The following is a 27,695-nucleotide window of genomic DNA, read 5'->3' as shown; positions in this document are numbered from 1 at the left end:
AGGTGTGCCACTTTGCCCTGTTGCTCTGGGCTGATGCTGGAAACCTCCCTGTACAGATGATGTTGCATAGAGAGCATGCAGGTGATGTATCTTGGTCTTGCTCCTCAGGATTTAGAAGGCTTGGCTTTCTAATTTTTCCTAAATTTTAATTTTTTTTTTTGAGAGGTTGGTTCCTTTTTCCTGGATATTCTGCTCCCGAGCCCTCTTGCAGCTGCAGTGACTTTGCAGCCAGCTCCTTGAGCGTGGTGCTGAATTCCCTCGGAGCCTGGGTGTCCTCCACTAGATGGAGCAGGGACATCAGGATGGGAGAGCTGTGCCAGCACCCGGGCAGCTCTGCTCAGGGCAGGCACGATCCCACCCAAGGGTGAATCATGCTGTGGGGGTGCAGGCCTGTGGGCTCCTGCATTTCTGGGAACACACCCTGTGAGCAGAAGGTATTGAACAGGGTGACAAGAAAAACGGTGAAATGCTGATCAACCCGCCCAAACCTCTGAAAAGGGAGTTGCAGTCATGCTGAACCTCCCCCTGCGCCCCCAGGTGCTTTTTTTATCCCTTCTCCCCCCACATCTGCTCGTTTGCAGAGCTCAGGAGGCTCTGCCTGCTCCTGCAAACAGCTGCTGGAGCTCTGGGAGCCAGGCTGGGTGTCTGGGGTGCCCAGGGCAGGCTCCACATTCCCCTGCTCTCCCTGGCTCCTGGAAACCAGCAGCAGTGCCCTGGGTGCCTCGTGGAAACCTGTGCCTGTGCTCTGCCAGGTGCAGTTTGATGCTGTGTTCACCCTGGTGATGCAGTGTGGGGCTCAGCTGGAGCTGCTGCCTGCCTGCAGTGTTCTCTCCCTGCTGCTTCAGCTCTGGGCTGCTGATGAAGCAGAGCTGGGTGTTGCATTCTCCCTGTGCAGCTCTGAGAGGAGCCCTGGGTGTGTGAGGTGGAAGCTGGGCAGGAGCTCTGGCTTCTCCTGTCAGGCTGGGGCTCACCAGAGAAGCCAAAGCATGCTGGGTTTGCTGCAGTGTTTGCAGTTTGTCCCTGTGGGTGCAGTCCTGCTTCCAGGCTGTTGGTCATCCCCAGTGTAAGGAGAGTTGGAGATGTCCAGCACACTTCATTTTCAGTGTAGAACCTGTGTGGAGCTGGAAGCACAGCAAGGACCCTGGCTGTCAGTGCTCTCCAAAAGGCCCTGCTGGGTTTGCCCAGCGTTTCTGTGCTTTGACACTTTCCTGTCCTGCAGGGTGGGAGAAGGAAGAGCCTGCTGGAGCCTGGGAAATGCCTACGTGTCCCTGGGGAGCCACGAGCAGGCTTTGCACTTTGCAAGGAAACACCTTGAAATCTCCCAAGAGGTAAGAGAAGCTGGTGCAAACCAGAGGGAACCTGTGACCCCTGGTGAGAGCAAGACTGTTTTATACCAATAGATTGTATTGATGCTCTCACTGCTCTGGAAAGCCCTCCTCTCTGTGCTGGTTCAGTTCTTAGGAACTGCAGAGCTTGGCTGGAAAGTCTTGATGGGAGGCTCCCAGCCTTGCTCTTAATTGCAGCAAGTGTGTGAGCTGTACTTTGCTCTTAACCAAAGCTCTGGGTGAGAAAGGACCTGGGGACTCGTCCACTGGCTGGCCAAGGTGTTGTGCAGTGTCCAGTGTGTGAGATCCCACTTTGAGCCCAGGGAGGTTCCAGCTGAGCTGGAGCTGCAGTGTCCTGGGCAGTGGATGCTGTCCCTGGGTGCACACAGCCTGCAGCCAGCCCTGTGCCACTGCCACCCCTCTGCATGTGCAGCTGCTCTGGTGTCACCTTGGCCTTGCCCAGCTCTCTGCAGCTTTCCTGGTGGCTCAGAAGTGCAGAAAGCCAGAATTCCACTGTTTGCTCTTTTCAGTGTGTTGAGGAAATCTGCTGTGGCCTCTTTAGTCTTCCCCAGATGAAGAAATTGCCCTCTTGAAGCACTAATTGAAATCACCATCTGTAAGTGTGCTGGGTGTTCTCCTGCCTGTCTCTTAGGTTGGCTAAATCTCCGAGTAGGGCTGACACAGCAGCCTAATTACAGATTTAATTATACTTATCAGGCACACAGAAGAAATACTGTTATTTGGCCTTGTACATTTTAGGACTTTCCCAGCTCTGCTCAGGCTGGGGCTGAGTCCTCAGAGCCAGACATCAGCTGAGGGGCCCTGGGAGGGTCAGCCCTGGTGGTCCTGGGTCTTTGGGGGTGGAGGGGAGACCCAGCAGGGTGGGGGGGTCCTGGTGTTGTCATTGCAGGGTGCTGGCTGTGGCTCCAGCTGTGTCAGCAGTGGGTTCCTCATGGCAGGTGGCTGATGAAGTCCCCCCATCATGAATTATGGAGCAGTGCAGAGACTGTCCCTTTGACAGGCACCAGGATTTTGGCCAGGAGAAACCTTGTGGAATTCAACCTTTTCATGCTGATGTTCATAACTCACTTCCCATCACCTTCTTCCCAACAAAAATCTAATGGTGGCATTTGAATCCCAGTGAAACCAGCTCAGGGTAACCACACTGGAAGCTGCTGCAGGTTGATCAGAGGTTACTCAGAAAATCCCACTGGAATAAAGGATATTTACCTAAAAACCCTGGGAGCTGCCCCTGCTCTGGAGTACTTTTGTCATCTCAGAGTGCAGCTCCTGGGAGGCTGGGGGCAGGAATCAGGGCTCTGCTGTGGTGTGTGGGGCAGGTCCTGCCCGGGGTCATTGTCCTGCCTGTCTGTTCCTGGTTGCTAATGGGGCTTTGGAGATGATCTGAAATGAGTGGAAGTCAGGGAAGCACTTAATAAATGAGCATCAAGGACTGTAAGACCTAACATGGACATAGTCATTTCTCTGGAGATGATGTCAACAGCAAATCTCCTGTAATTGGCAGGGGGATTTATGCCTGGTGATAAGCCCTTTGATCTGCCTCCCTTTACTGGAGCTTGGGGCTTTGTCATAAATAATGTGGGGATTTATGGGTTTGTTCCATGCTGCAGACTATGGCAGGGGACACAAAAGAGCTGTTGCCAGGCATTTAACAGGAGTTGGCCTCTCCAGGGGAACAGCCAAGGTCTTCCTCTGTCACACAGGCTGCTCTTCCTCTGAAGATTAGAGGCTGTTTCTGGCTGACCTGTGGTGTGCAGCACAGCCATTCTCTGCTGGGGTTAAACTTTGAGGAGGATCCAGTGATGTGTCCCACAGCTCCTCATTTTAAGATCTCTGTCCAAACGTGTAACATCAGCTTCCTTGGCCTCAGGCCAGCGAGAGGTGGGAATTGGGGAAAATGTGGACTTCTGAAAGAATTTTAGGAGCATTGTGTGGGTGGATCACTAGGAACAACTCGAAGTTGTATGGCTGTGAGCCAGCAGAGAAGGGCTTCCAGGGCCCTGGCGTGTGCCCACGTGGCTGATGGCAGCGTGGTGTCTGGTGCTCAGTCACTATGGAAATCCTTGAGGAAGGGGGCTGGGAGCTGCAGGGCTCTCTGCCAAGCTCTGTGTGCCTACAGGACAGCCCAGATGAGCCCGTTTAGGCTCAGTCCTGCGGCAGTGGGCGAGCTGAGCCCTCTCAGTCCTCGCACTGCGCTGGTTGAGCTGCAGCGCGGCGAGCGCAGACCCTGTCCCAGGTTATCCCTGGGGAATAGTTCTGGAGCGCTGTGTGCTCTCTCAGGTGTCTCTGTGTTTGATTTTGGGGTGGCACTGGCAGACCCTGGGCTGGGGGCCGTGTGCTTGGAGCAGCCCATGCCTTTAACCAGCGCCCTGTTGGTTTTGCTGCTGCAGATCGGGGACAGGAGCGGGGAGCTGACGGCCCAGCTGAACATGGCCCAGCTCAGGGCAGCCCTGGGCTTGGGCCCTGGGGAGGAGGACCTGCCTGCAGCTCATCCCTACTCTGGCTACGAGGCACAAGGTGAGTTCCTGGCGTTTTGGTGGCGTTGGGAAGTCTCAGGGGTTAGGTGGTGCGGGGAGAGGAAGGCGTTTGCGAGTGGGCAGGAAATAGAAATGCTAGAGCAGAATAAGCTGTGGAGTGAGTGCCTTCACCACAAAGGGATGTTTGCTCTGTGCTTTCCACAAGCTGCAAAGGCAGGAAATGGTCCCCCAAAAAGGGCACAGAAGGAGTTAATGGAATTAATCTGCATTGGGAATGAAATTCCACGTGCCATGCAGCAAACCAGCTTTTGTATCTTTTAAAGCTCTGCAGGGCTCTTTTCTCTGATTTGACTGATACCTGAGGCTTTCAGAAGTGACTGGCAAGGATTTTTGGCTGCTCTTGTTCTGATTAGCACCCAGTAACAGGCCCAGGGCAGGGGCTGGAGGCAGGCTGGGACCATCAGCACACACTGGGTGACATCTCACCGTTGGAACACCTGCAGCAGTGCTGAATGTGGAAACAAGATGTGGCAACACTTGGTCACAGCAGCCAGAGCGGCTTTCCTGGGCTCTGGGTCGCTCTGGCTGTGCTGCCAGGGAGCTGGGTAGCACAGACAGGTCAGCACAGCGCTGCCAGGACTGTCCTGGGCTGCCACTGCCCACGGGTGGGTGCCTGGCACTGCCAGCTGGCAGCTCCGTGCTGGGGCAGAGTTATTAATGCACACACCCTGCATCCCAGGAGGTGTCACTGATTAAATATGACCTTGTGGCACATTGCCCTGTGGGTAGCACTGACGTGGAGGGGATGATGCTGGGGCTGAGGCACTGTGCCCTGGAGGGGCAGGAGGGGCTGGCTGTGTGTGTGTGCCCTGTATTGATCTCACATTGATAACCTGCTACCTCGCTGCTGGAGCTTCTCCTGGCACGTGGAGGTGTGGGGAGGGAGCCAGCGTGTCCTGCCGTGCCCCACTGGAGCTGAGCTGTTGCCTCAAAGGCTGGAGAGCCACAGCAGCTCCCCCAGGCTCCCTGTGCACCTCCTCTCCTCTTGTAACCCCTGAAGAACTCAGGCCTGGCATCTCCTCAGGGGCTTCCTTCTGGCAGGCTGTGAAAGGGGGAGAGGAAAGGAGCCTCAGTGTTGGTGCTGTGTCTGGGTGACAGGAGGTGTGGATGTGGCTGCTCAGTGCCCTCTGGGGATCCAGATGTGCTGTGTTAACATCTGGAGCCGGCAGTGATGTTTCTGGCAGAGGCAGAGCCGTGCAGGTCTGTGTGTGTGGGATCCCTGGAGGATGGGAAGGGGCTGAGCAGCTGCAGGCAGAGCTCTGGAGGTTGCAGTGACCCCGTTAATCCGTGGTGCTCTCGCGCACATTCCCAAGGCTGGGGCTGTTTGTTGAGAGAAGGACAAAGTGTTCTTGGGAGGAACACCAGCAAACAACTGGGATTGCAGTGCAGGGAGAGAAGGATCTTGAGAGCTGATTTCCCCTCTCCAGGTCCTGGGAATCTGCTGGGGAGGTAAAATGAGCTCTGTGTTGGTGGGCTTGGGCCACAGAGAGGGAGTGTGAGGTCACACCTGGCTGAGCTCTCAGTGCTCTGCAGGTGGGGAGGGGGCTGGCCCTGTCACAGGGGGATGTGGAGAGGAGCCTGGCTCCTTGATTTCTCCTTAGCTTTCATCCTTTTCAGCTCTCTTATTCCAAACTTCAGAGGCCACCAATGTGTCCCTGAGCCCTTGAGGGGAGGGAGATGTATTTTATGACTGCCAGAAATTTTGGTACCCCTCCTGTGCATCTATTAAATGATTAGAAGAGCATAATTATTTATATTATTAATAGCAGCAATTTCCAGCCAGAGAAGCATCTGTGTCTGTGATAGGAAGCAGGTGAGAGAGTTGAAATTGGAGTTGGCTCCTGAACCAGCCGTGCCTTTTGATGTTGACAAATCTCATGGTGAGGAGAGCTTTCCTTTTTTTTTTTCCATTCAGATTCTTTTTCCTGCTTAAGGTTACAAAATGGCTGCATATTCCTGAGGATGCTAAAACCCTCTGATTAGGCAAATGTGATCAAACACATCAGTTTCATCAAGCAGGTACAATAAAGCTTCCTACCAAAGGTTGGGCCAGGTTTTCACTGTGGTGTCCTTCACAGGTTCCTTCTTGGTCACTGCCCTTCTCTGGGCTCTGGGGGTGGAAGGAGTGCCTGATGTTTCTCTCTGCTGTTCTGGCTCCCCTTGCTGAGCTCTTGATGATTTTAATTAATATTCTGAGAGTATTTGGATGTCAGAAGACAAAGCTGGAGGCTGGGGAAGTGGCTGCAGAAGTCTTGTGAAAGCAGCGACCTTGTTGAGAAAGGCAAACACAGAGAGCTTAAAGCAACAAACTGAGGGAAGCTGGAGAGGAGCTGGAACATGAAGTAAATAAACAGGGGCTGGGTTTGCTTCTCCAAACAACCAAAAATGTGGCCCTGAATAAATCTCCTTCTCTTTCACACTCTGCAAGCTGAGAGTTGAGTACTGGTAGGCTTTGCCTTTGGAGAGAATGAAGGACTTTGCTGTGGCTCCAGGGGGGTTGTTTTTAGGGGTGAAGGAAACCAGGGTGAGAATCAGCACTGGGGAACGTCCTTGGGTGCAGACAGACAGCACTGGTGCCCTTCTGCAGATGAGCTGAAGCTGCAGATCTGCTCTGTGAGGAGCAGAGCTCCCAGCATGGACTGAGCTGACCCTTCCTGGTCCCTGCCTGGGTGGGGAATCAGGGCTGGGGATGCTGCCCTGATCCTCTGGGGGACCCTGCCAGCTGGGAGGGGGCACAGGGACAGGGATCCCCCACGGGCTGGAGGCAGACAGGAGCCCTGCCCCCTCTGTACCTCTCCAGAGTGAAAAATGGCTCTGGCTGCTTTTCTTCTGCTCTCCTCAGCCTCAGCCATCCCTGCTGGCAGCAGCAGAGGCAGGAGACAAGAAACAACCTCTGCTGGCAGCTGGCAGTGGGTGGGGAGGGCTGCAGGTGTTGAGGAGGCGTTGGCATGGGGATGCTGGCTGCTGGCAGGGTTCCTGTGCTGTTTGCAGAGCACAGGCACCACTGCCCTGCTGGGCTTGCTCTGAGGCAGGGCAGGACTCAGCCCTGAGCCTGGCTGGGAGCAAACCCAGCGCAGTGCTGGAGTGCAAGGTGGTCTCAGAGCTCTGAGGGATTGCTGGGCTGTTGGGCACATCTTTGGTTTTGATTTTGGTTTCCCCACACACAGGCAATGGGCATCAGCTTTTCTGGTTTTAGGGATGAAGGTAACCAGGGTGAGCATCAGCACTGGGGGATGTCCTTGGGTGCAGACAGACAGACAGCACTGGTGCCCTGTGCAGATGAGTTGAAGCTGCAGATGTGCTCTGTGAGGAGCTGCCTGTCCCCAGCATGGACTGGGAGCACTGAGCTGACCTTTCCTGGGCAAGGCTGGAATAAGGTTTATTTACAGGTAAAACCTTGTCAGTTTGGGTCAAGGAATGAGCCTGAGTCCCCCTCTGCTGATCTGCTGCTGAGAAGGGGCCGGCACGAGGCTGCCCTGCCTGTCTGGTGTTCAGGGGCTCCATGCTGGGATTGCTCATCCCTGTGTGAGGCAGCCCTGCTCCAGGCTGTGGGCACAGCACCCCACTCCTTCCTGAGCACTGCTCAGCTCTGTGGGGCTTTGATTGTGGGGCTCTGCATCCTCAGTGCAGTTTTGAGCTCATCTCTTCACAGGAATCTTTGAACCCTTGGATCAATCAGACTGGAATAGGAAAAAAATCTGCTTTTATGTTTTCCAGCCTGTTTGTTTTTGTTTGTTTGCTCGCTTTAAATATCTTTGAAGTACCTAAAAAGTGTTTAGGGCTGATAAAGCAGGCAGGATTGACCATCCCTCTGCTGATGCAAGCAGGGAGGAGGTGATGCTGCCAGCCTGTGCCTGGGGCTGGGATGCTGCCCAGCCACAGGGATGTTCCTTCCCTGTAGTTTGCTCAATCTTCCTGCAGAAAACTGTCAGCTGAGAGCTGTGGCTGTGTGAGAGCAGCATCTTGCTGACAGTGGGCCAGCCCTGCTCCCTCAGGCTGTGATTTCACTGTCTGGGAAGCATTTGCATTCCCTGGGGCAGAGCTGGGGTCACATCCCCAGCGTGGAACCTGCCCAGTCCCCACCAGTCACACCGAGCAAGGGCAGCAATTGAAAGTGCTTAATGTGAAATCTCCTCAGCTGGATTTGATTGTTCCCAGGAGCTGCTGGGCTGCAGCTCAGCCTTTTTTTCCTTGTGAAAGGGAAAGCCTGAGGCTGTGCTGGTTAATTGTACCTGCTGAGGCAGGGGGTGATGGGTGAGGTGCTGCAGGAGCAGAGTGCCTTTTGGCCAGGGGGAAGGAAGGATTGGTGGGCTGCTGGCTGTGCTGTGCTCCAGCAGGGGCTCCCAGGGAGAGCTGGGGCAGAGATTCCCATGCAGGAAGGTGCCCAAAAGAGCTGTCTGTGTGGCCCTTCAGGGAGCAGGGCAGGAGAGCTGCTCCCACAGGGGGCTCTGCAGTGAAGATTCAGGATTCTCGAGGATGCCTCCTCTTTATAATGAGTTTTTTCTAAATCCTCTGCTGTTACAGCTGTGAAGTCATTCCAGCAGCGCTGGTGGGGGGGATGAACCTCTGAGTCATTTGGATTTTAAACTCAGTAATTTAGCACTCACTTCAGACTGCCCCAGTATTGGCTTTAGGAAGTTTTAAAATACTGTTCCTGAGTATTTAACGTTCCTCTTCATCCTGCTGGGTACATGAGCCTCCTTCCCAGCACTGGTGTGTAATACAGCAGCAGTTCTTGGCTCACAGCAGAGGAAATGCTCCAGGACTGGAGAAGATGATGTTGTGCTACTGAAATTTGTTTTATCTCGATGCCAGGGGAGATGGCAAGTGCTGGAAAGGAGGGTGAGGAACAGGCCAGTTCTTGAAGTCTGTGGCAGAGAAGGCACAACGTGGCTTGTGGCAAAGCCATCCATCCAATCAAGATTAAATCTCTTATTGTGGGGACGGAGAACTTCTTGGAAATCATTGGTTCTGGGAAGGCTGAAGTTCCCTTTGGCTGCAGTTCCAGACTCCAGCAGCACTCCCAGCTCTGCTGTGCTGTCTGGTTCCTGAGTGCACCTTCCCAGACAGTTTTCCTTGGTAGCTTCTGGGTAGGAGGTGCCCAGGCTGTGATGCTGCTCTGGCCAAGAGCACAGCACTGCCCTTAGGAACAAGATTGCTCTGCTTGCTGGACCTTTGATGCAGCACAGAGCAAGGAAACAGAAGAAGGAAGTTCTCTTTCTTGCCAGCTAGAATCTCTTTTTCTCTCTTAAAACTTCCTGTATGGGTGGCCACAGTGTGCTTTGGCATTCCTCTGAGCAGGGCAAGGCCAGACCCTCAGCAGAGTCCCTGTCATCCCTGGGGTGACCTCAGGACCATTCCCTGGCAGGGACAAGCCCTGGGACAGCCAACCTTGGCTTAGCAAAACCCCCTGGAAGAGCTCAGGAGCCCAGTCCAGCGTGGGCAGTGTGTGCTGGGAGCTGCTGGCTCCTCACAGGAGGAGGCATCAAGTCCATCCCCCCTCTTTTTTAGAGGATTTTACTGTGGGTGTTTGGTGGCTGCTAAGCTGGCACGTGGCTGCTCCTTCTCTGCCCTCCCTGAGTCAGTCTGGAGGACAAAATCGTGTCCTTGGGCTTGTCTGGCTGCTGGAGATGCTGCCCCTGTTAATTATTGTGTGTCACTTTTAGCTAAACCCTGGTTTTGATCTCTGCTTGCTCAACACCCGCTGATAATGGATGGTGGGAGGTCATGAGACTCTGCTGCATCCTGGAGGGAAAATCCTGCCCTCAGAAACAAGCCAGGTGCTGCTGCCAAGTCCATCTCACCTCTGTTGGGTGAGCCCTGGGGCTCTGAGCCTCCTCCCAGCCTGCTCCACCCAGCTCAGCTGATCTCCCCAGAGATGCCTCTGTCCCACGAGTGTTCCTCTCTGCAGCAGAGGTTGCCTGGGGGGTTTTGGTTACAGGAGGCTGTGCCTGACACGGCCCAACCTTCCCACAGCCTCCGGGCTTGTCTTTCTCAAGTGTTTCAGAGCTGGGTGCTCGGTGTTTTCTGCCAATTCCCCTCCTAAATATTTCATTCTTTGACCCAAATTGCCAATGTTTTATTTGCAAATCACCCTTGGTTAGAGAAAAGCTAATGCCTATTGCACACTTGGGGGAAAACTGAAATCAGGATGTGCCCACAGTAATTACTCAAGAGTTGTAAGGCTGCAAATAAGATCCTCTTCTATTCCAAGACTGCAGCTTTCCTACATTGGGTTTGCTCCTACTGGGAGAGTAAATAAATAACAAATAAGAAAAAAATGTTGCTCCCTTGTGCCATTCCTGCCTACAAGGAGGATTCTTTTTCCAGGCTTTACCTCTCCCATGTGACTGTCAGGGCTCTTTGGCCAGTGATCCAGAGCATCTCCTCATTCCCTCTCCCCATCCACTCCTGCCAGCTGCTCACCCAGGGCTCTGGGTGCTGTGTGCCTGGGCAGCACTGCTGTTATTTCTGTTATTTCTGTTCTTTTCAGCCCATTGCTCAGCTGTCAGACTGGATTGTGGAGATGCAGAACTGAGGTGACACAAACACAGAGCATCTTCTGCCAGATCAGTCAGACAAGCATCTTGATGCAAAGGGAACTTCTCTGTAGTGCCACAATATTGTGTGCAGCTTTTGGAATGGAACAGTTTTGCCACAGAGGAGAAAACTGCAGGATTCTTGTTCTGGAGCAGGGCTTTGTTGTGCTCAGGGCCTGTTGGGAGGCTGAGATCTGCCCACAGGGATCAATCCTGTCCTTGTGGCTCTGCCTCCTCAGCCACAGAAGGACCCAGAGCTGTTGGGATTCCCTGGTCCTTCCCTGCCTGCAGGAGCAGGGTGAGCAGATGGCCCTTCCATGGATGGGCACACAGCAGCTTGGCACCAGCATTTTATGGCCCAGTCATTGTAAATAACTGATATTATTTGCTTTCTCTATTTAGAGAAAAGTATTGTTCTACCCCAGTAGCAACTGGGAAAACAAATGCCACCATTTATCAGGCGAGTGCTGACAATAATAGAGGTCAAGTGGATTTATAGTGCCAGAACCCATTATGTGTTTGAAGACTAATTAAAGCCTTAAATGAGATGCTTGTCCTACTGGAGGATGCTTTTTTTTTTTTCCCTTCTTTCTTTTCCTGCTGCTGTGCTTGTTCTTCCCCTCCCCCTTGCCTCTGTCAGAGCTTTGCTGTAATAAAGGAGCACGAGGCTGACAAAGCTCCCCTGATGAGATGTCAGCAGAGTATGATTGGAGATGCTCTGGGAGCACTGGACCCTATCTCCACTGTCACCTGGGGCTGGGAGGGCTTCCAGACCAGCATTCCACCCCAGACAACTGGCTTGGCTGCTCTGATGTAATTATCCTGAGCAATATTTAGAGTTGTCTGCCAGGATCAAGGTTTGGGTCTGTACAGAGGGGGGGAGGCACTGTACAGGGCTGACAGAACTCACCCAAAAGCCAAGTCCCTCTCTTGGTTAGTGCAGGTACAGGGGGAAATGACCTTTTCATGAGAACACAGCAAATCCTGATGTGGGATTTGTTGTGTTTGGGGTGCTCAGCCAGGAGTGCTGCAGGCAGTGGGGGCTGATGCTGGCTCCACAACCTTTCCCTGCTGCTTTTCCTTGGAGTCCCCTGCCAGGTTGAATTGTGCCTGCTCTGGCACAGCCCCCCAGAGGGATCCAGCCTGTTCCAGCTGCAGGTACAGAACTGGGCTGAGGGGACCCTGCTCTGGGAGGGAGCTGCAGGAGAGGGGGCAGAGCTGGGGCTTATCAAAGCACATGTCAGCCTGATGAGAGCTCCTGCCAGGGCTCCCTGAGTCGCTGCTACACATGTTCATCTCCATCTTGTCAGCTGCAATCTCTACACATGTTCATCTCCATCTTGTCAGCTGCAATCTCTGGGAGATGGAGCCTGTCCATGCAGGAGCAAAACTCTGTCTGCCCAGCTTGCCCTAGTGCTCCTTTCCATGAGGTGATCCCATCACTGTGCTTGATAAACCTTCCTTGAGTTCTCTGTGGCTGCAGATTAAAGACAAGAATGTGAAAACCGTTAAACTCACCTCAGCAGCCAAATTGCACAAGCAAAAAGTTGAAAAAAAAATTTTTTTTAAAATCTCCTTGGTTCATGGTGCTGTTGAGATCATAGATGGGGAGGAGGAGGAAGAGATTTTGAAAAAAAATATTTAAAAAAGGAGCAACACCCCTGAAAAGAGCAACATCCCAGGAGCTCCAGGAAAACAGGGCATGAATGCAGCCAGTCAGGAGCATTGCTCAGCTGATGTTCACAAGAAGGTTTCAACTTGCTCTCTTTGAGACCTCAGTAAACCTCCAAGACAGAGAGAGCATTTAGAAAGGCCCCTGAGGTTTTCCAGTTCTCTGCAGCAGGCTTGGTAAACATGCCAATAAATGCTGGAGAGAGAGAGAGAGGGGAAAAAACCTTCCAGAGGAGCAGACCTGAGTTTTGAGCTGCTCAATCCTTCACATCCCCGCTGCTGCTGTGGATCAGCCCTGGGGAGAAGGAGGCAGAGCTCAGCTTTGGCTGGGCATTAAGTGGTGCTGCAGGTTTTTCTGGGCAAAATAAGTTGGGAGAGGCTGAAAGTTCCATCTGGAGCCATCTGAGGGAATGGAAACAGAGAGTTAGCAGGACTCCTCCTGCCCTGGGATGCTTGTGAGTATGGAAAGCTCTGCTCTCCTGGAAGGTGGATGAGGATGTGTGGGATGAGAAGGGGGAAGCTCCCACATGTCTGGTGGGAGCTGCTGCTGGTGTGGATGCAGTTTCTTGTAGCCCTGGGTAATAGGGACCCTCTTAATGCTGCTTGTTTCAGTGGTGGTGAGTGGGGACAGTGCCCCCAGCACCGGCTGGATGAAGTTTCCTTGTAATTCTGAACTTCTTCTTCTCTCACCTCAAGTGTGTGCAAACCCCACACAGTCACAGACAGCCACCAGCATCAGAGCAAGAGGAAAAGATGAGTTGTTGTGCTGGGGTAGACTCAGCTGCCTGTGTCTATTCAATTAACAGCAGGCAGGTTTTCTCTGCTCGGAGATGAATGGCTGCTGGCCAGCAGTTCGGTGCTCTGGGAACACACAAAAGCACCTGGGGATGGAGGTGTGTAATTAATGACTCTTTAGACAGCTGGAAATGAGGTGTGTTTATCTAACTGGGCACACTTTGCTGCTTTCTTGCTTTCCTGGAAGCGGCTGTTAAAGGGAGCCGTGACGCACGCTCCCTTCCAGGGCTGGAGCCTCTGGAGCCCAGATGTGCCTCTGCTCAGGTGTTTGGAGGTGACTTTTCCTCCAGATCCACCTTGCTGCTGTAGGGTGCTCTGAGGGAAGCCACGAGCAGCTGTAGCAGTGTCCAGAGGGTGTGACTGGGAACAGCCCAGCCCTGCTGTCCCCTCCTGCCTGAGCGACGTGGCAGCAGCCAAAGGTCCTTCAGCCAGGGCTGGCAGCACCCAAAGCTCCTTCAGCCATCTCAGCCATCTCCTCCCTGCTGAGGGTGGTGGGGATGTGCTGGAGCACAGGGAGTTTTCTCCATGGATGGAGTTGTTGGGCATCAGAAGGGGCTGCCCAGGCAGTCAGCACCCCTGGAGGTGTTCAAGGAGTGACTGGATGTGGCACTCAGTGCTCTGATCTGGGTGACAGGGTGGGAATTGGTTGGATTTGAGGTCTTTGAGGCCTTTTCCACACAAATGTTCTGAGCTGCTGACAGGTGGGCCCCTGGCTTTGTGTGGAGGGGATGAGTTTGGTGGGAGCACTGACTGCTCCTCGTGACGTGTGTTCAGTGCCTGTTCTCCACCTCCAGCCCTGATGTCAGTCCCCCTGAACTCAAAGCCTGGTAATGAATCACCTTAAAACAAAGCTGGTGCTGGTGTGCTTTTTGGAGGAGAGAGGCAGAAATGTGCAGCAATGTTTTGCTGATTGGAGTCTTTATGGCTGCAAGCAGCAAATCCCTTCAGGGTGGTGAGGGGCACAGACATCAACTTCAGGTCACTTTTGCTGAGCTGCAATGTGAGTTTGTGACCCTTTATTTGTTATTTAAATAACAAATCAATTTGTTATTTAATTCCCCCAGAAGGAGCAAACTCAATGTAGGAAAGCTGCAGTCTTGGAATACAAGGGGATCTTATTTGTAGCCTTACAACTCTTGGGTAATTGCTGTGGTTGTTGGGCATACCCATGATTTCAGGTTTCCCCCAAATGTGAAACAGGCATTAGCTTTTCTCTAACCAAGGGTGATTTGCAAATAAAAGACCCAGCTGCTCTGAGCTTGTATCTTGTGAAGCTGAGCTCCTCAAAGCAGTGCTGTCCTTGGAGTTGGTGCAGTTTGGATCCAGCTGTGGTGACATCTGGAGCCCTGGCTGAGCTGGGTGTGCTGGTGCAGGATTCCCTGGAGCCTTTTTCCATTTAATCCCCGTGCTCTGCTTCCAGCCAGCCTTGATCTGTGAATTTTGTGCCTTTTCTCTGTTATGTTTGCCCAGTGAGCAGCTCTGTGGTGGGGTTTGGGGAGGTGGCTGCTGCAGGGACCTCCCAAAGCTCTGTGGTTTCCATTCTCAGGGCTCAGCACAGGGATCATCCCTCCCCAGGATTTCCCCTCGAGCCTGGAAGGTGTCCCAGCACCCTGAGTGCAGAGGTTTGGGCTCTGCCCTGCGTGGGGCTGCTGGAGTGGGGTGTGACATGGGCATCAGCTCAGCTGAGCCTTCAGGAGCAATCAGGGCAGGGCAGAAGCTTTCCCAGGTGTGGTGGAAGCATCCCAGGGCCATTTGGGACATCCTGGCTGTTTGTCAGCAGGGCAGGAGCAGCTGGAAGGAGCTTGAAGGGAGACCGGAGGTAAAGAGAGTTTGGAAACCAGGAGTGAACTGTGTTTCACCCACTCTGTTGTTGTTGGAATCAAACATCAAAATCTTAAGAAATCTCAAATAAATATCATAAATCCTGCCAAGTTTTGATTTCTCTTTCAGGTTCAGGCTGAGCCTGTGATAGTTAGAACACATTTGCTCCTTCACTTTGTTTTCCAGCCTCTGTGACTGTAGAGAAAAGCTCAAAGTTGAGTCCCAGAAGCATTCTTTCAGCTATAAACATGATGATAAAGCAGAAAATCCACAGATTTATTAAATTGTCTCTTTGTTATGATTTTTCTCAATGCCAGTCCCCTGGCTTTTGTGGTTTAGGGTGAGGTTTGTAACTCCTGAATTCCAGAGACCTTGTCTGAGATCGGGGTCGTGGTGTGACCTGGCTGCAGCTCGATAGCCAAAGCCTCACACTGCCCTGTGACAGTGCTTCAAAAACACCCAAAACAAAAGGAAAAAAATCCCACATTTGAATTTCAGGGCCAGCACAGCTGCATCATCCCAGCCCTTGGACTTTTGGTTAAGCAGAGCAGAGGATCTGTGTGGTTTGGGTTCTCTGTGTGACGTTTGTGTGCTGGTGACACCTCCCTGATGTGAGAGTGTTGTTTTGCAGGAGCCAGGCCAAAGAGACTCCAGAGGAACAGCATGGACAGCTTAGACCTCCTCAAGTTCCCTTCTGAAAAGGTAAGCAAAGATGTCTGGCCTCCAAGATTGTCAGTGGGGATGTGTGCACAGATTCCAGTTGGTTTGTTGTTGCCTGGCTTCATTTGCAGGGAAATATGCAATTAGCAGATATGACTGGAGTCAATGGGATTAACCAAAGAGGGTTTCTAGAGAGCTTGGAGGAGAGGAACAGCTGGTCTGACTAAAAAGGCACTTAACACTCAAAGCTGGAAAGTCACTTCTGGGCTTTTTTTGAAAAAGCAGCCCTTGATTGGAAGGATCATGGTGAGCAGCTTAGCCCCTGAGTGGCTGCCAGTGCCTGTCACCCCAGTGGAGTGACACAGAGGGCACACACGGGAGATGGAGCACTGCAGGAGGCAGAGGGTTTGTTCCAGGGGTTGCTTTGCTCCTGGGAATGTCAGATCTGAGCAGATCAGAGTTTCCTCTGTGTCCCCAGGGCTGCTCCTGCAGCAGCTGGAGGCTCTGAGCCCTTCCAGCCACAGGGATCATTTCAGCCTCTCAGAAAATTCTCCTGCTGCCCAGGGTCAGCCCTGCCCCTTCCAGGGGGGCTGGTCAGGCCTGCAGCCATGCTGCCTTTTTGGAATGTTTCTGGCACAAATCATCCCCATTCACCCAGTGCTTTCCAGAGCTGTCAGAGAGAGAAAAAGCTCACCCAAGCTGCAGGTGGGTGCAGATGGTCAATGGGACACAACCTCAGGCTTGAGAAACCATTTAGGTACCTAAAAATCCCAGCCAACGCTGGAAAGGCCAGGCAAAAGCTTCTCCTTGAATTAACTCTCTTTGGAAAATAAATCCCAAACGTCCTGATGTGTTTTGATCAATTCTCCCAGTGCCCCTTGGCTATTGTGGCTTTTCCCACTCTCACCAACGTGACTCCATCTCGGGGTGTCGATGGCAGGGACAGAAGGGCCAAGGTCAGGGGACATTGGCTGTCCCCACGGAGCAGCACAGCCCTGGGGGCTGGCCAGGGCTGCCTGTTCATGCTGCTGCTGCCTCCTGCTCTTTGCTGTTAGAGCTGAGCAGCGCTCAATAGCTCAGGCAGGGCCAGGGATTTGGGGCTTCTGTGGGAGGATGGAGCAAGCAGGAGCTGTGGGGTCAGCTGTGGGGTCAGCTCCTGTTCCCCTGCAGTTCTTGGCAGGGTGTGGGGTCACCTCTCCTTCAGAGTGCTCTGGATGCAGTTCCTCTGCTCTGCCCAGGGTTCCAGCCCTGGGAGAAGCTCCTGTGCTTTGTGCCATGGTGGGAGTGAGGAGAAATAAGGAGTGAACCCATGGGGTGAACCCTGACCTCTGCAGCACCCTCTCAGTGGTGTCTCTGCCAGAAATGCCTTCTCTTTCTTCTCTGCCTCCAAAGCCAGCTCAGCCCCCTGCTGCCCCACTGCCAGGAGCTCCTGTCCAGTGCCTCTCACAGAGCTGGGGCACAGGAACACCCACCTTGGCTCTGGAGCTCCAGCACCCTGCAGGAACACTGCTCCCTGCTCACCCTGCTCCCTCCAGAGTCTCTCACTCCTGCATTTCATCTCCTCTGGTTTTGTCTCCCAGCCTCTTGTTTATTCCTTTGTGTACCAGACTAAAATCTCACACTCTGGGTTTCACCCTGAAGGTGCCCACGTGCTGAAATTGAGTCATCTCTCCTGTTGTCATGCACTGAGCGCTGTGAGGGCTCCAACCAAGGCACTGCAAGGCACTCTCCACTTCTGATTTTTATTCCTGTGGCTGCTTTTTAAGATGTGGGCACTGGCCTGGCTGTGCTGGTGCCATCAACATGGCAATGAATCTCTCCTTCCTTCTCACTATTCCTGTTTGGGGTGTGTGTCACCTGTGTTTCCCCACACCTGAGGTGTCAATCCTGTGTTTCCCATCCTGTGTTTCCCATCCTGTGTTTCTGTGTCTGTGGGAGCACTGAGCACCAGCCCCACGTTGCCTGTGCTCCTGTGCCTCTGGAGCCAACAGATCTCCACCAAAACCTGAGGCAGGCAGTTGCTGCAGTGACTGTTTCTTGCTCTCCCAAGGAGCAGAATGGGGACAGCCACCACGTGGGAGAGCTGAAGATCTCAGGGAAGGAGTTCCTGTCGTTACCTGCGAGAACGAGGAGGCACCGGGAGCACCAGGGCAGCTCGGAGAGGAAACCCCAGGGATCCCCTCTGGATGCTGGGGAGCTCAGGGTCCAGGTGCCACAGTCGGTAGGAAGATGATTTTAATCTCCAGTGGGATGATTTTAATCTCCAGTGCTGATCTGGGACTTCCTCGTCTTTGTTTTTGCCTCATTTCCAGCCGGGTGTGGGGGTGGCAGGGGGGACTTTGGGCTGGAAAGGACATTCTGTGGCTGTGCTCTGTTTGTTGGCTCTGGGGGCAGCTGTGGGCAAATGCTTTCATCTTTTTGAGCCTCAGCATCACTGTCCTTTCAGCAGAGCAGTGGAACCAGTCTCCATCACAAGCTGTGTCTCTGTGGTGACATTTATGACCTTCTCTCGAGGGACAGGAGCCTGGAGCTGGGCTTATCTGAGTTTAGAATTGTCAGGATGTGATGCCTTGAATTCCAGGGAAGCACAGCAGTGTGGGTGCTTTGTGGAGCTTGGATTGATCAGCTCCTGGGGCTCCTGAGTGGGATTGGTGCCTCCAAAAGGCAGATCCCTTCCCAGGTCTCTGGCAAACAACCAGCAGTGCTGGTTTGCTGGTTGCCTTTGCCAAATGTGGGACTGTAGAAGTTCTGACCACACTGATGGTCAGTGTGCAGGGTGGTCTCTTAGAATTCATCAGAGATGGTCGAAATCATCACCCAGGAGCTTTTCTTTGGCAGCAGCACAGGTGGAGCTCATTTCCTCAAGAGCTGGCCCTGCTGTTGGTGGTTTCCAGGTGGGGAGCTCTGATCAGTCTGTGCTCAGCTCCCTGGAGGATGGTGAGGATCCATGCCCTGGGGGCTCCCCAGGTGCCTTTTTGCTGGTTTTAACCTGACAGATCTGCTGGCTTTGGGCCCTTCCCTTCTCTGGTGTTGGTGTTTGTGGTGACACGTGGCAAACACAAAGACTGGGGAGCTTTCCTGCAGCTGTGCTGGGTTTGTTCCCAGCCCTGGAAGCAGGGCTCACACCCACAGTGATGGCACACTCCTGCATGGTGGGAGGGGGCTTGGAGGTGTTTGAACTCAGTGCTCTCAGGTGAGAAAGCCCCAAACCCTCCTTGTTGCCAGGAGAGACGAAGCATGAATGATCAGTGATCTCATGGGTGCTGGAAGTGTTTAGGTTTTTGCTTTACACTGGGTCTCTAACACACTATCACAGCTCTGTGATCATGCAGAGATTCCAGATGGAAGAAATCCAAGCCAGAAAAGATAGGCCTATTTTTTTTTTTCCTTGGCATTTAAGAAAAAAGAAAAATTAAATATTTTCGTGCTGGCTAAGAAAGAGTCAGAGCTGCAGAGCTTGGGATGAAGCCTGACTGTGGAGTGGGGATGCTTGAAGGGAATTCTGGCTCTGAGTCCTTTGTTCCTCAGCTGTGGATCGTGGGGAGAATACATCCTGCTGTACCTGTGTGCATGAGTGTGTGGACACATCCTTTTTTACCACAGACATTCCTGATTTTCAGTTCTCTGGCCACTGGAGACTGAATTTTTACACCAACTGGGTTTTTAAAAATTTTTTTAGACTTCTCTGAGCTCATTCTTCGTTCCCAACAGTGCTCATGGAAATGGTCTGCTGGGAAAAACATTTCCTACAGCTCACAGGTGCAAACATGATCAGTGAGAAGGAAAACAAAGCTCATCTGAGCCAGAGAGGAGCCAGCAGCATGGGGGCACACAAGGCAATACAAAGAGAGGAAAAAACCACTTCTGCCAGAAATAGCCTTGTATTTTTAACTCAGACATTCAGCCAGAGACCAAACAAGAGCCACGCTCCATCAAGAGCTGGGGAAGGCATTCCTGAGGAGTGGAGCTGTGGGTCCATGGGCTGGGGCTGAAAAATGGCCCTGTGGGGCTTGGCCAGCCACTGGTGACCCCTTGGCAGCACATGTGGAGTTTGGGGAGGGGGCTCTGGGGTGGCTCTGGGGGTCACTTCAGGGCAGCTTTGCTGTGTTGGAGCTCCCAGCTTGGCCAGGCTGACTCTGCAGCACGGGCCAGACCTCAGGATGTTCAAAGTCAGTGTTGTCCTGTGGGTTTTGCCATGAGCAAAGCAACCCCTCTGTGTTCTGCTGTCACTGGGGAGTTGGAAAGCTGCAGTTCCATCCAGGAGAGCCTTTGCAGTCAAAGGGAGCAAACCCCACCCCAGTGGGAGAGAAACTTTTCCTGGGCAGACAACAACTCCCTCAGATTCCTTATTTTGCAAGGAAAAAAGCAAAAATTCTCTTTAATCTGTTGGTAAACTGTGAGCCCTTACTTAGAGATGATCTCTGAAGGTTGATCCGAGGTGCTTTTCTGGGGTGCCACAATCCCTGCTGTCCATGGCAGAGTGTGAGCAGGGAAAAAAATCATCCCAGGTCCAGCAGTGTGACCTCTGGGTCAGCCCTGCTGCCAGCCCTGCCCTGAGCTCCATCCCAGGGGCACATCCAGCCTGGGGAGGTGCTGGGGGCGAGGTGCCTGACTCAGAGCTCCTGCACTCACCCCCCACCCATCCCCTGCCTGTTTTCCTCCCTCCTCCCCTGGTGTGCTGGGGTAATGCTGCTCTCCTGCCTCCCCCGGGGAGGTTCCAGGGGCGTGATGATGGCTGTGAAGTTGTTGGAGCTTGGCATGGCAGCAGCCCTGGTGGTTGTCATTAGCGCTGGTGATGATGCTGCTAATTACCGAGCTGCTGGGAAACTCCCCTTGGGAGGAGGCGGAGGAAGGGAGCAGGGGATGGAGAGGAGCCTGTCCCTCCTGGCAGCTCTGTGGGCCCTGAGAGGAGGGCTCAGCCTGCAGGAGAAGCCGTGGGGATGCTGGCATGGATGGGAGCAGCCATGGCCCAGCTGCTGCAGAAGGTAGGAGAGCGTGGCAGGGCCCCGTGCTCACACCTGCCTGCCACTGCTCTGCAAGAGGCTGCTGCTGGATGTGCTGCTCATGCAGGAGGCTCCTGACCCTGCTGGGGCTGACAGGGGCTTCCTTACCCTTCCCAGGGCCCCCTGAAGAGGGAGATTTCCCAGCCATGGAGGAGAAGGAGCAGCCCTGGCAGGGTGTGGGGATGAGCAGGACAGGTCCTGTTCACCTGGGAGCCCAGGTGTGCAGCTCCCTGGGGGTGCTCAGGGCTGTGAGTGCCCTGAGACGATTTGGTGTGGGGGAAGCTGATGAAGGTGAGGTGCTTTTGGTCAGAGCCCTGAGCAAGAGTGGCTGCATTAAAGCTCTGTCCCTGTGCCTGCAGCCGTGGGCAGCCAGATCCAAGTCCCTCCAAATCCCTCCCTGGGACTCGTGCAGTGCACACCTTTCTGAGTTTCCTCTCTTTTAAAAGGAACATCAAAGCAGGGGTTTTGTACTACATGAAACTTGCAGACATCAAAGACTTGCTCATAAATTTAACCCCTCTCTCCACCGTGCTGAAGGTCAGAATGCTCCAGCTTGGGTTTGACTTGGTAGCAGATGTGTTTGAGGGGGTTATTAGAAGGTTACAGGAAGGATGGGATTTTTCTAACATTTCAGAAATATCAGAGCTTGTGTCCCTCACCCTGCTCTGTGCAGAAGGAGAGGGCCCATGGGGGAAAGGGGCTGTGTATTCTGGAAAAGACTTCCTGGGGACCTGCCCCACTTCTGGGCCTGTGTTTGAGGTCAATGGGACTGAGCATCAGCCAGAGCTCAAGGGCTAAACCAATTTATTGTGTCAAGGTCCAAGAGCTGGAGCAAAACCCATGGAGCAAGGTAAGGATCAAACCCATCTCTCTCTGGATCTGTGCTCTGGAAATGTCCTGCTCCTCAGGACTCTCCCCGTCCCAGGAGTGACTCCTCACTCTGCAGAGCTGTCCCCCAGCCTGTCCTCAGCCAGGCCCATTTATAGGCAAGGGGAAGAGGAGCTGTGTGTGACTGCTGTGATGACTTGCAGGGATGGCTTGCTGATGTATTTAGACACTGAACGATTTTCAAGCACTCTGCATCACCAAACATTCCCTGGGACAAATGTTTTTATAAGGCCTTTTTTATGATGACAGTGAGAAGCAGCCATAAAAGAAAGGAATTTTTTGTAGGTCATACATCCCCACCCCAGAGGCAGGCTGCCAGAGTTGTTGTGGTGGTTTTCTGTCTCAGGATTTATTGGGGGATTGTTGGTTGTAGGATGCTCGTGGTTGACCCGCTGAGGGTCAGCCCTGGGGGCAGTGTCAGGGAGCAGATCTGGAGGATCCAGCCTGTCCCTGCTGAATCAGGGCTTGTCCAGGCAGCTCTTGGCTGGCAGGTGTCCCCATCCCTCCCCTGTGACCTCCCTGGGAGCTGCAGGATGGGTGTTGGGGTGCAGGGATGTGTCAGCCTTGGGGGCTGCTGGCCCCACAGCCTCCTTTCCCTGGTTGTCTTGTGTTGTTTGAGGGGAGATTGGCACTTCCCCAATTCCCTCTGGAGCTGGGGTGTGGGGCTCACACCAGGCAGCCTTTGCTGCTCTGTGGTGCCTGTGCACCTTCCCTGTTTGAACATCAGCTTGGTCCCTGCTTCACCTCCCTGTGTGAGAATGCCACAACAGAGGGGCAGTGCAGATCACACCCTCCCTCATCCCACAGCCTCAGTTTGCTCAGCTGCAGGGCTGTAATTATGCCATTAGTGCTGGTCAGACTTTCTCTGTGAACGTGCTCTGAGAGGAAGGGAGAAGCCAGAGCCAGGGAGAGAGGAAAGGCAGCTGCTGCTAAATTTAAGACTGTTCCTATGACACCTGGAGGCTGCTGTGGTGGTGTCAGTCCTCTTGGAAGTGAGCAGGTAAACACAGAGCCTTGCTCTTGGAGTGCTTTGTCTCCCTGTTCAGCTGGTGGGACCTTCCAAAGTGCTCGGGGCAGGGAAGCTGTGCTGGTTCCTGGCTGGAGGCAGGAAAACCTGGAGAGCTCCAGCCTGACAGGTATGGGGAGGCTCTGCCAGGGATTTGGGCTCTTGGGAGAAGCAGTCAGGGGCGTCTCCCCAGAGTCATCTTAGATTGTCTGACCTGTCTTTCTCTCTGAGTCTCTCTGTTAAGCTGTAGGGTTCTCTCATCTCCTGTTCTCTGGCTCAGGTGGGCTCCTTGCACAGACGCTGCACAAGCCAGCAGAGGTGTAAGAACTGCTCCCCCAAAGCTGGAGGTGCAGCAGAGCCAAGGCTCTCAGGAGCTCTGCAGAGCCCTGACAGTAATTCTTCTGTGGGACTTTGGTCATGGGAGGCAGGGAAATAAACGTGGGGATAGAAAAGCTCTGCAAAAAGTGGCTGCAGGAGAAGGTGGGGGGAGGCAGCAGCATTTTCTGGCTTGTGCTGCCTCTGCTGCATTTGTTGCCTCAGAGGCAAATTATCAGTTTCTTCCTTGAATATGAACAGCTGCCAGGTAATGAATTCCCCCTCTCTGTTTTATAATGGCATTAAAATTGGGATTTGCCTTAGTTTTCTCTGTAATTATCCAATGAGCCTGTGTGAGTGAGAGGGAGGCAGGGCAGAGCTGGCTCTGCTGCAGGCGAGTGTCGTGCCTGGGGATTGAACTTGGGAATGGCCCTTCCTGAGGGGCAGATCCAAGGGATTGAACTTGGGAATGGCCCTTCCTGAGGGGCAGATCCAAGGGATTGAACTTGGCAATGGCCCTTCCTGAGAAGGCAGGAAACTTCCACGTGCTCCCTGGCTCAGGGCTGGTGTTGGCAGGGCAGTGTCTGTCTGGGCTGCAGGGATCAGTGTCCCTGCTCCCCCTGTCTTTGGGATATTTCTGTTGCTTGCACACCCTCTTTCTGTGTTTTCCCTCCTCCCAGGCTGTGGATCAGAGCTGAGCCTCGTGGAGGGAGATGGGAGGCAGGATTTGCACAAGCCTGTGCCTGTGCCTCAGCCACACACAGGGCACAGAGCCCAGGGCTGTGCCACGTGCAGGAGGGTGTCCAAGCCCTGGCATCTGCAGAGGTGACACCAAGGACACCCAGGGTCTGGGTGCTTCTCTGGTTGAGGATCAGGGGCTTCATAGTCCATCCTCAACTGGCTCCATGTGGAGACCAGCTCTGGGGCTAGAAAACGGGGAGGAAAAGCCTCTTACCAGAGGAGTCTGCTCCAGGAGGGAGGAAAAAGCTGAGCTGATTGTCCAAGGCCACCCAGCAGACTCGTGTTGGAGGTCTGGAGGTCGATGAGCCAGGCTGGAGGTGACAAACCAAGCTCCCCACATCCATTCTTGACTCACTGTAACTGAGTTTGCAGTTATTGGCACTTTGAAACCCTAATTGAGGTCTGCTTTCCTCCCTGCACAACCTTTTCTCCCGGCAAACTGTCAGCCATCAAGTGGGATGAGACAGTAAAAGAGATGTTACACTCACCATTTTCTAGAAACTGTCACTTTAAAGGGAACAGCACAGAAACAAAAAGGATGAATTGAAGCCAAACCCAGAGTGATAAGCCTCCAAATGTTTGATTTCTCTCAAAATCTGGAACCTTTAATTCCTTTCTTGGGTCTCTGCTGTGCCTGGGGCATCTTGTACCTTCACAGTTCTGGCCTCTGGCATTTATTAAACTTTACATGGCAGAAGAGCTTAAAAAATATCATAGCCCAGGTTCTCTTTGGATGTAAATCAGCCTAATTGGGCTTAAATCCCTGGAGCTGGGGTGACACCAGATGAGAAGGGGGCCTCTGGTGACTCGGGGCTGTGTTTGATTTCCTTGCACAACCATCCCTGAGCTCCCAGCTGTGGCTGGTGGGCTCTGGCATGGATGCATCCAGCAAGTCCCTGTGCTGGGAAGGGCTCATGGTCTGGCTGTGCTTGCTGGGGCTACCTAAAGAATCCTTTCTGTACCAATAGCTTGTGTTTCTCTTTCTGTAAATTCTGTTGGAACCCAGGGAATGCTGCTGCTGTGATGTTTTCTGGGTTTCACTGAAGGACAGAGCTGTACAACCAGACCAGCCCTGTCTGAACCCTATCTTTGATTGTGGCTGTTTTCAGCTGCTGAGCTGTGGAGGCTCCCCCAGAGGACACAAACACAGCACAGCCTTGGGGCAGGTTTGGGTTTTGTCTGTTATTGCCCAGTTTTGGGGAGGCCAGATCACCCCCAGAGAGCAGCCCCTGGGGCATCCTGCCCAGAGGCCACCCTGCTGCCTTCAGTGGCCCCAGGCAGCTCCATCCCTGCAGGGTGTGGGCAGGGAGGAGGGCTCGAGGAGGCAGTGACCTCCTCAGGGGACAGGCTGTTCCTTAAGTCACTGCTTTAGGATAAACACTGTCCCATCAATGCAGTCCTCTCCTCTGGATTTAGGGTGGCCTTGGGCTGAGCAGAGGCTTTGGGGTCTCTGAGCTGTCCTTGCCTCTGTACTTGGGCAGGGTGCAGGGACTGAGGCTGCCTGGGAGCTGGCTGAGGGAGAAGGATGGGAATCCATGAATCCCAGGAGGGTTTAGGGGCTGTTTCTTGGAGCTCTCCTGATAAAACCTGCCCTGGCAGCAGGGAGGTTCCCCTGTCCCCAGATGGGCGTGAAGGCAGCTGAGAAGGGCAGAATTAGAAGTGCAGGCAGCAATTCCCAGGTGGACAGAAGGTGTCCCTGGACAGGTGGACAGAAGGTGTCCCTGGACAGGTGGACAGAAGGTGTCCCTGGTTTGGGCACAGGCTGCAGGCTGGGCACAGCCTGTGTCAGGTTAACGTGGCCTCTGCTCACAGCTCACCTTCAGCATCCACATGTTCCATTAGCTGTGCTATTTTTAAGCCTCCCTAGGCAGTTAACACCAATTAATCCAAAAAAGCCCAAATAATGTTTTTTCAGAGCCCCTGGCTCCTTCCCCTTCCCCGTGTGGCCCCAGAAGCCCTGGCAGAGCTGAGCCCAGTGAGGGCTCTGAGTGCAGGGCTGGCTGGAGAGGCTCCCCTGGGGAGAAGTGCAATGAGAGCAGGGCCCCAAACCATCCCATGGATCCAACTTTTCCAGCCTGGATCGTGCTGTTTGTGCCACAGGGGAAGTTCCAGCTCCCTGCAGTGCTCATTGCAGGGCAGTCAATGCAGCCCTGTCCTGGAGCCAGCAGAGCCAGGCACTCTGTGTGCCTGGGTGCAGGATGTGCCCCTCCCTGGGACCTGCAGGGAAGTCCCAGCAGGATTTTTTGCCTGTGTCTAAAGCCACTTGAATCCCAGTGTTCTGTGGGCACTGTCACGTGGAGCAAACCCCAAACTGGGTGTAGTTCCATCCTGCCCTTTGCAGCAGCAGGTACCAGAGCAGGAGATGCTTTTGGATGATAGGAGAAGCTGCTCCTGCCTTTGCATGTGATTTTTGTCTTGCCTGTTTCAACTCTCCTGAGCAGGTCAGACAGACCATGGCTGCAGTGGCAAGCCCACAGGTAGCAGCCCCAGCAGGGCCAGGATTTCGTGTTTTGTGGGGTGCCTTGCACAACAAAGCCTTGATCTGGAGCGCAGCCTTCAGGCATTTCTGGGCTGGGAGTAAATAATAATTAAGATCTGGGTGTGTGCTGAGCAGGGGGTGTTTATGTGCAGGCTGGATGTGTTATGGGTGCTGATGTGGATGGGTGTGCACAGCTCCACTTCCCCCATCCCCACCACCCCTGAGGAAGGTGCTGCATCTGCTCAGCTCCTTCTTAAAACCTCGCTGTGCTCAGAGCAAGTAGGTGTCTAAATAAGTCTGATTCAAGGAAGCAGCACAGTTTTGGCAATCCAGAGACAAGCAGGATTTTTTTGCAAAGCATTTTCAAAGCAAACTGTCAGGAGGTTCCAATGTGAGGTGCAGGGAATGCAAGGGATGGGGAGAGCAGGGCACCTCTGCAGCTGGAGCATTGGATTGTCTCCATCACCGAAGAGGAGCTCCCCTGCCCTGCTCCGTGGGGCTTGGAGTGGGGAGGTGGATAGAGAAAGTGCTCTATATATTAACCTTGTGCTAATTAACCAGGAATATGGGTTATACCCTTTCAAGCAACGGAGTTATTTCAGTTTAGCAAATTAGTGCTGCTCAGCTGAGACTCCACGGCTGAGCATGGTCCTGGTTCCCCCCTCTCCAAGTGCAGGGTCAGTCCCTGCAGTGAGCTGTAGCCAAAACTCTGTGTTTTACTGCTGTGGGTGTGTGCTGGTGTGCACAGCCAGGTACCACAGCCCTGGGTGAGAGCTACACCCCAAAAACTCATTGCTTGTTGTCATCCACCTCCAGCCTGAGCTGTTCCAAGCAGTAGCTCAGGTTCACTCCCAGTTTTGGTGTTTAAGGGATCCCCCAGGTTTTTGATGGGCCTTTCTGACCTCTGTAGCCACTCATCTTCTCCAGAGACTGACCTGGAGTGAGAATGCTCCTACCTTGTGTCCTTGGTTAGTAAAACAAGCTCCAGGTACTAAATCCAGGCTGGTGTGTTTCTGTTAAATTGTGCCAAGGAAACCCAGCCTGGCATGGTAAATGCTGTCAAAATCTACGTGGAAAAGTTGCTACATTAACTGCAGAGGATTGTGTGAATACACAGAATAGAAACCAGGAGTAATTCCCCCTGCTCTCAGCAGTGAGGGCTGGACTGACCTGCGATCTCAGGACAGGTTGTTGTGTAGCTGAGGAAAAAGGGTAAATCCCGTGTTAATGTGGCTGTGGCACAAAGTGGCCTGATCTGGTCACGGTGGCAGCGGCTTCCAGACAGCCAGAGCAGCCCTGCAAGCAGCAGAGGTGTCAGTAACACCTGAGGCAGACACCCCAGGGCTCCCTCCAAATGCAGTCAGCAATGATATTGTGCCCTGCTGTGAGGCACAGCCCCGTGCTTGAGCCCTGTGTGGCAGCAGGGCACGGTCCCAACAGGTCAGCACTGACTGCATTTCGGAAGGAGGGAGCGTGGGTGAGTTATTTTGATTTTGTTTGGAACAATAAAACCCGAGTTATTTGAAATCTTAACAACAGAACCAGCTTTTAGCACCGGCGTTTATAGGGATGAGTGGGCGAGTTGTTTAAAGGGAAAAAAATCTTTGAAAAGTGTCCAAGTGAGGGTGATAATTTCATGCTCCAAGGGAAGCGTGTGCACGTCCTGGGCCTGGGCAGGGTGTGGATGGGCTGTGCCAGGGGCTGGGCACAGTGCAGGGCACACGTGTGCCCAGGGCACGCTCAGCTCCCTGAGCTCCAGCCTGACGTGGTAGGTGGTGTCTCTGCAGATCACAGATGTCTCGCTCGTTATTCTTTGCTGCATCCTAAACTCAGAGGGAAAATGTCATTTCCTCATGTTGTTCCAAGCACCTCTCCCCCTCCGTTATACCCCTTT

General features: G+C 53.4%; 1 protein-coding gene across 2 annotated transcripts in view; it reads left to right on the top strand.

The window, feature by feature from the left end:
* The window catches only part of GPSM1 (G protein signaling modulator 1), a 63,205-nt gene that overhangs the window by 24,771 nt on the left and 10,739 nt on the right, over nucleotides 1–27,695 (top strand). Inside the window, exons 8-11 of one of the 2 annotated variants that reach the window (XM_084219528.1) lie at nucleotides 1,220–1,328; nucleotides 3,737–3,863; nucleotides 15,341–15,411; nucleotides 17,426–17,590. In XM_084219528.1, coding sequence (XP_084075654.1) covers nucleotides 1,220–1,328; nucleotides 3,737–3,863; nucleotides 15,341–15,411; nucleotides 17,426–17,590 — 472 coding nt within the window. Of the gene's footprint in view, nucleotides 1–1,219; nucleotides 1,329–3,736; nucleotides 3,864–15,340; nucleotides 15,412–17,419; nucleotides 17,591–27,695 lie in introns of both variants that reach the window. The other variant, XM_084219527.1, reaches the window with a different exon arrangement.

Source organism: Fringilla coelebs (genome assembly GCF_963513975.1).
Source record: "Fringilla coelebs genome assembly, chromosome: 21".
Classification (NCBI taxonomy): Eukaryota; Metazoa; Chordata; class Aves; order Passeriformes; family Fringillidae; genus Fringilla; species Fringilla coelebs.
This window is presented reverse-complemented; position numbering and strand designations above follow the sequence as displayed.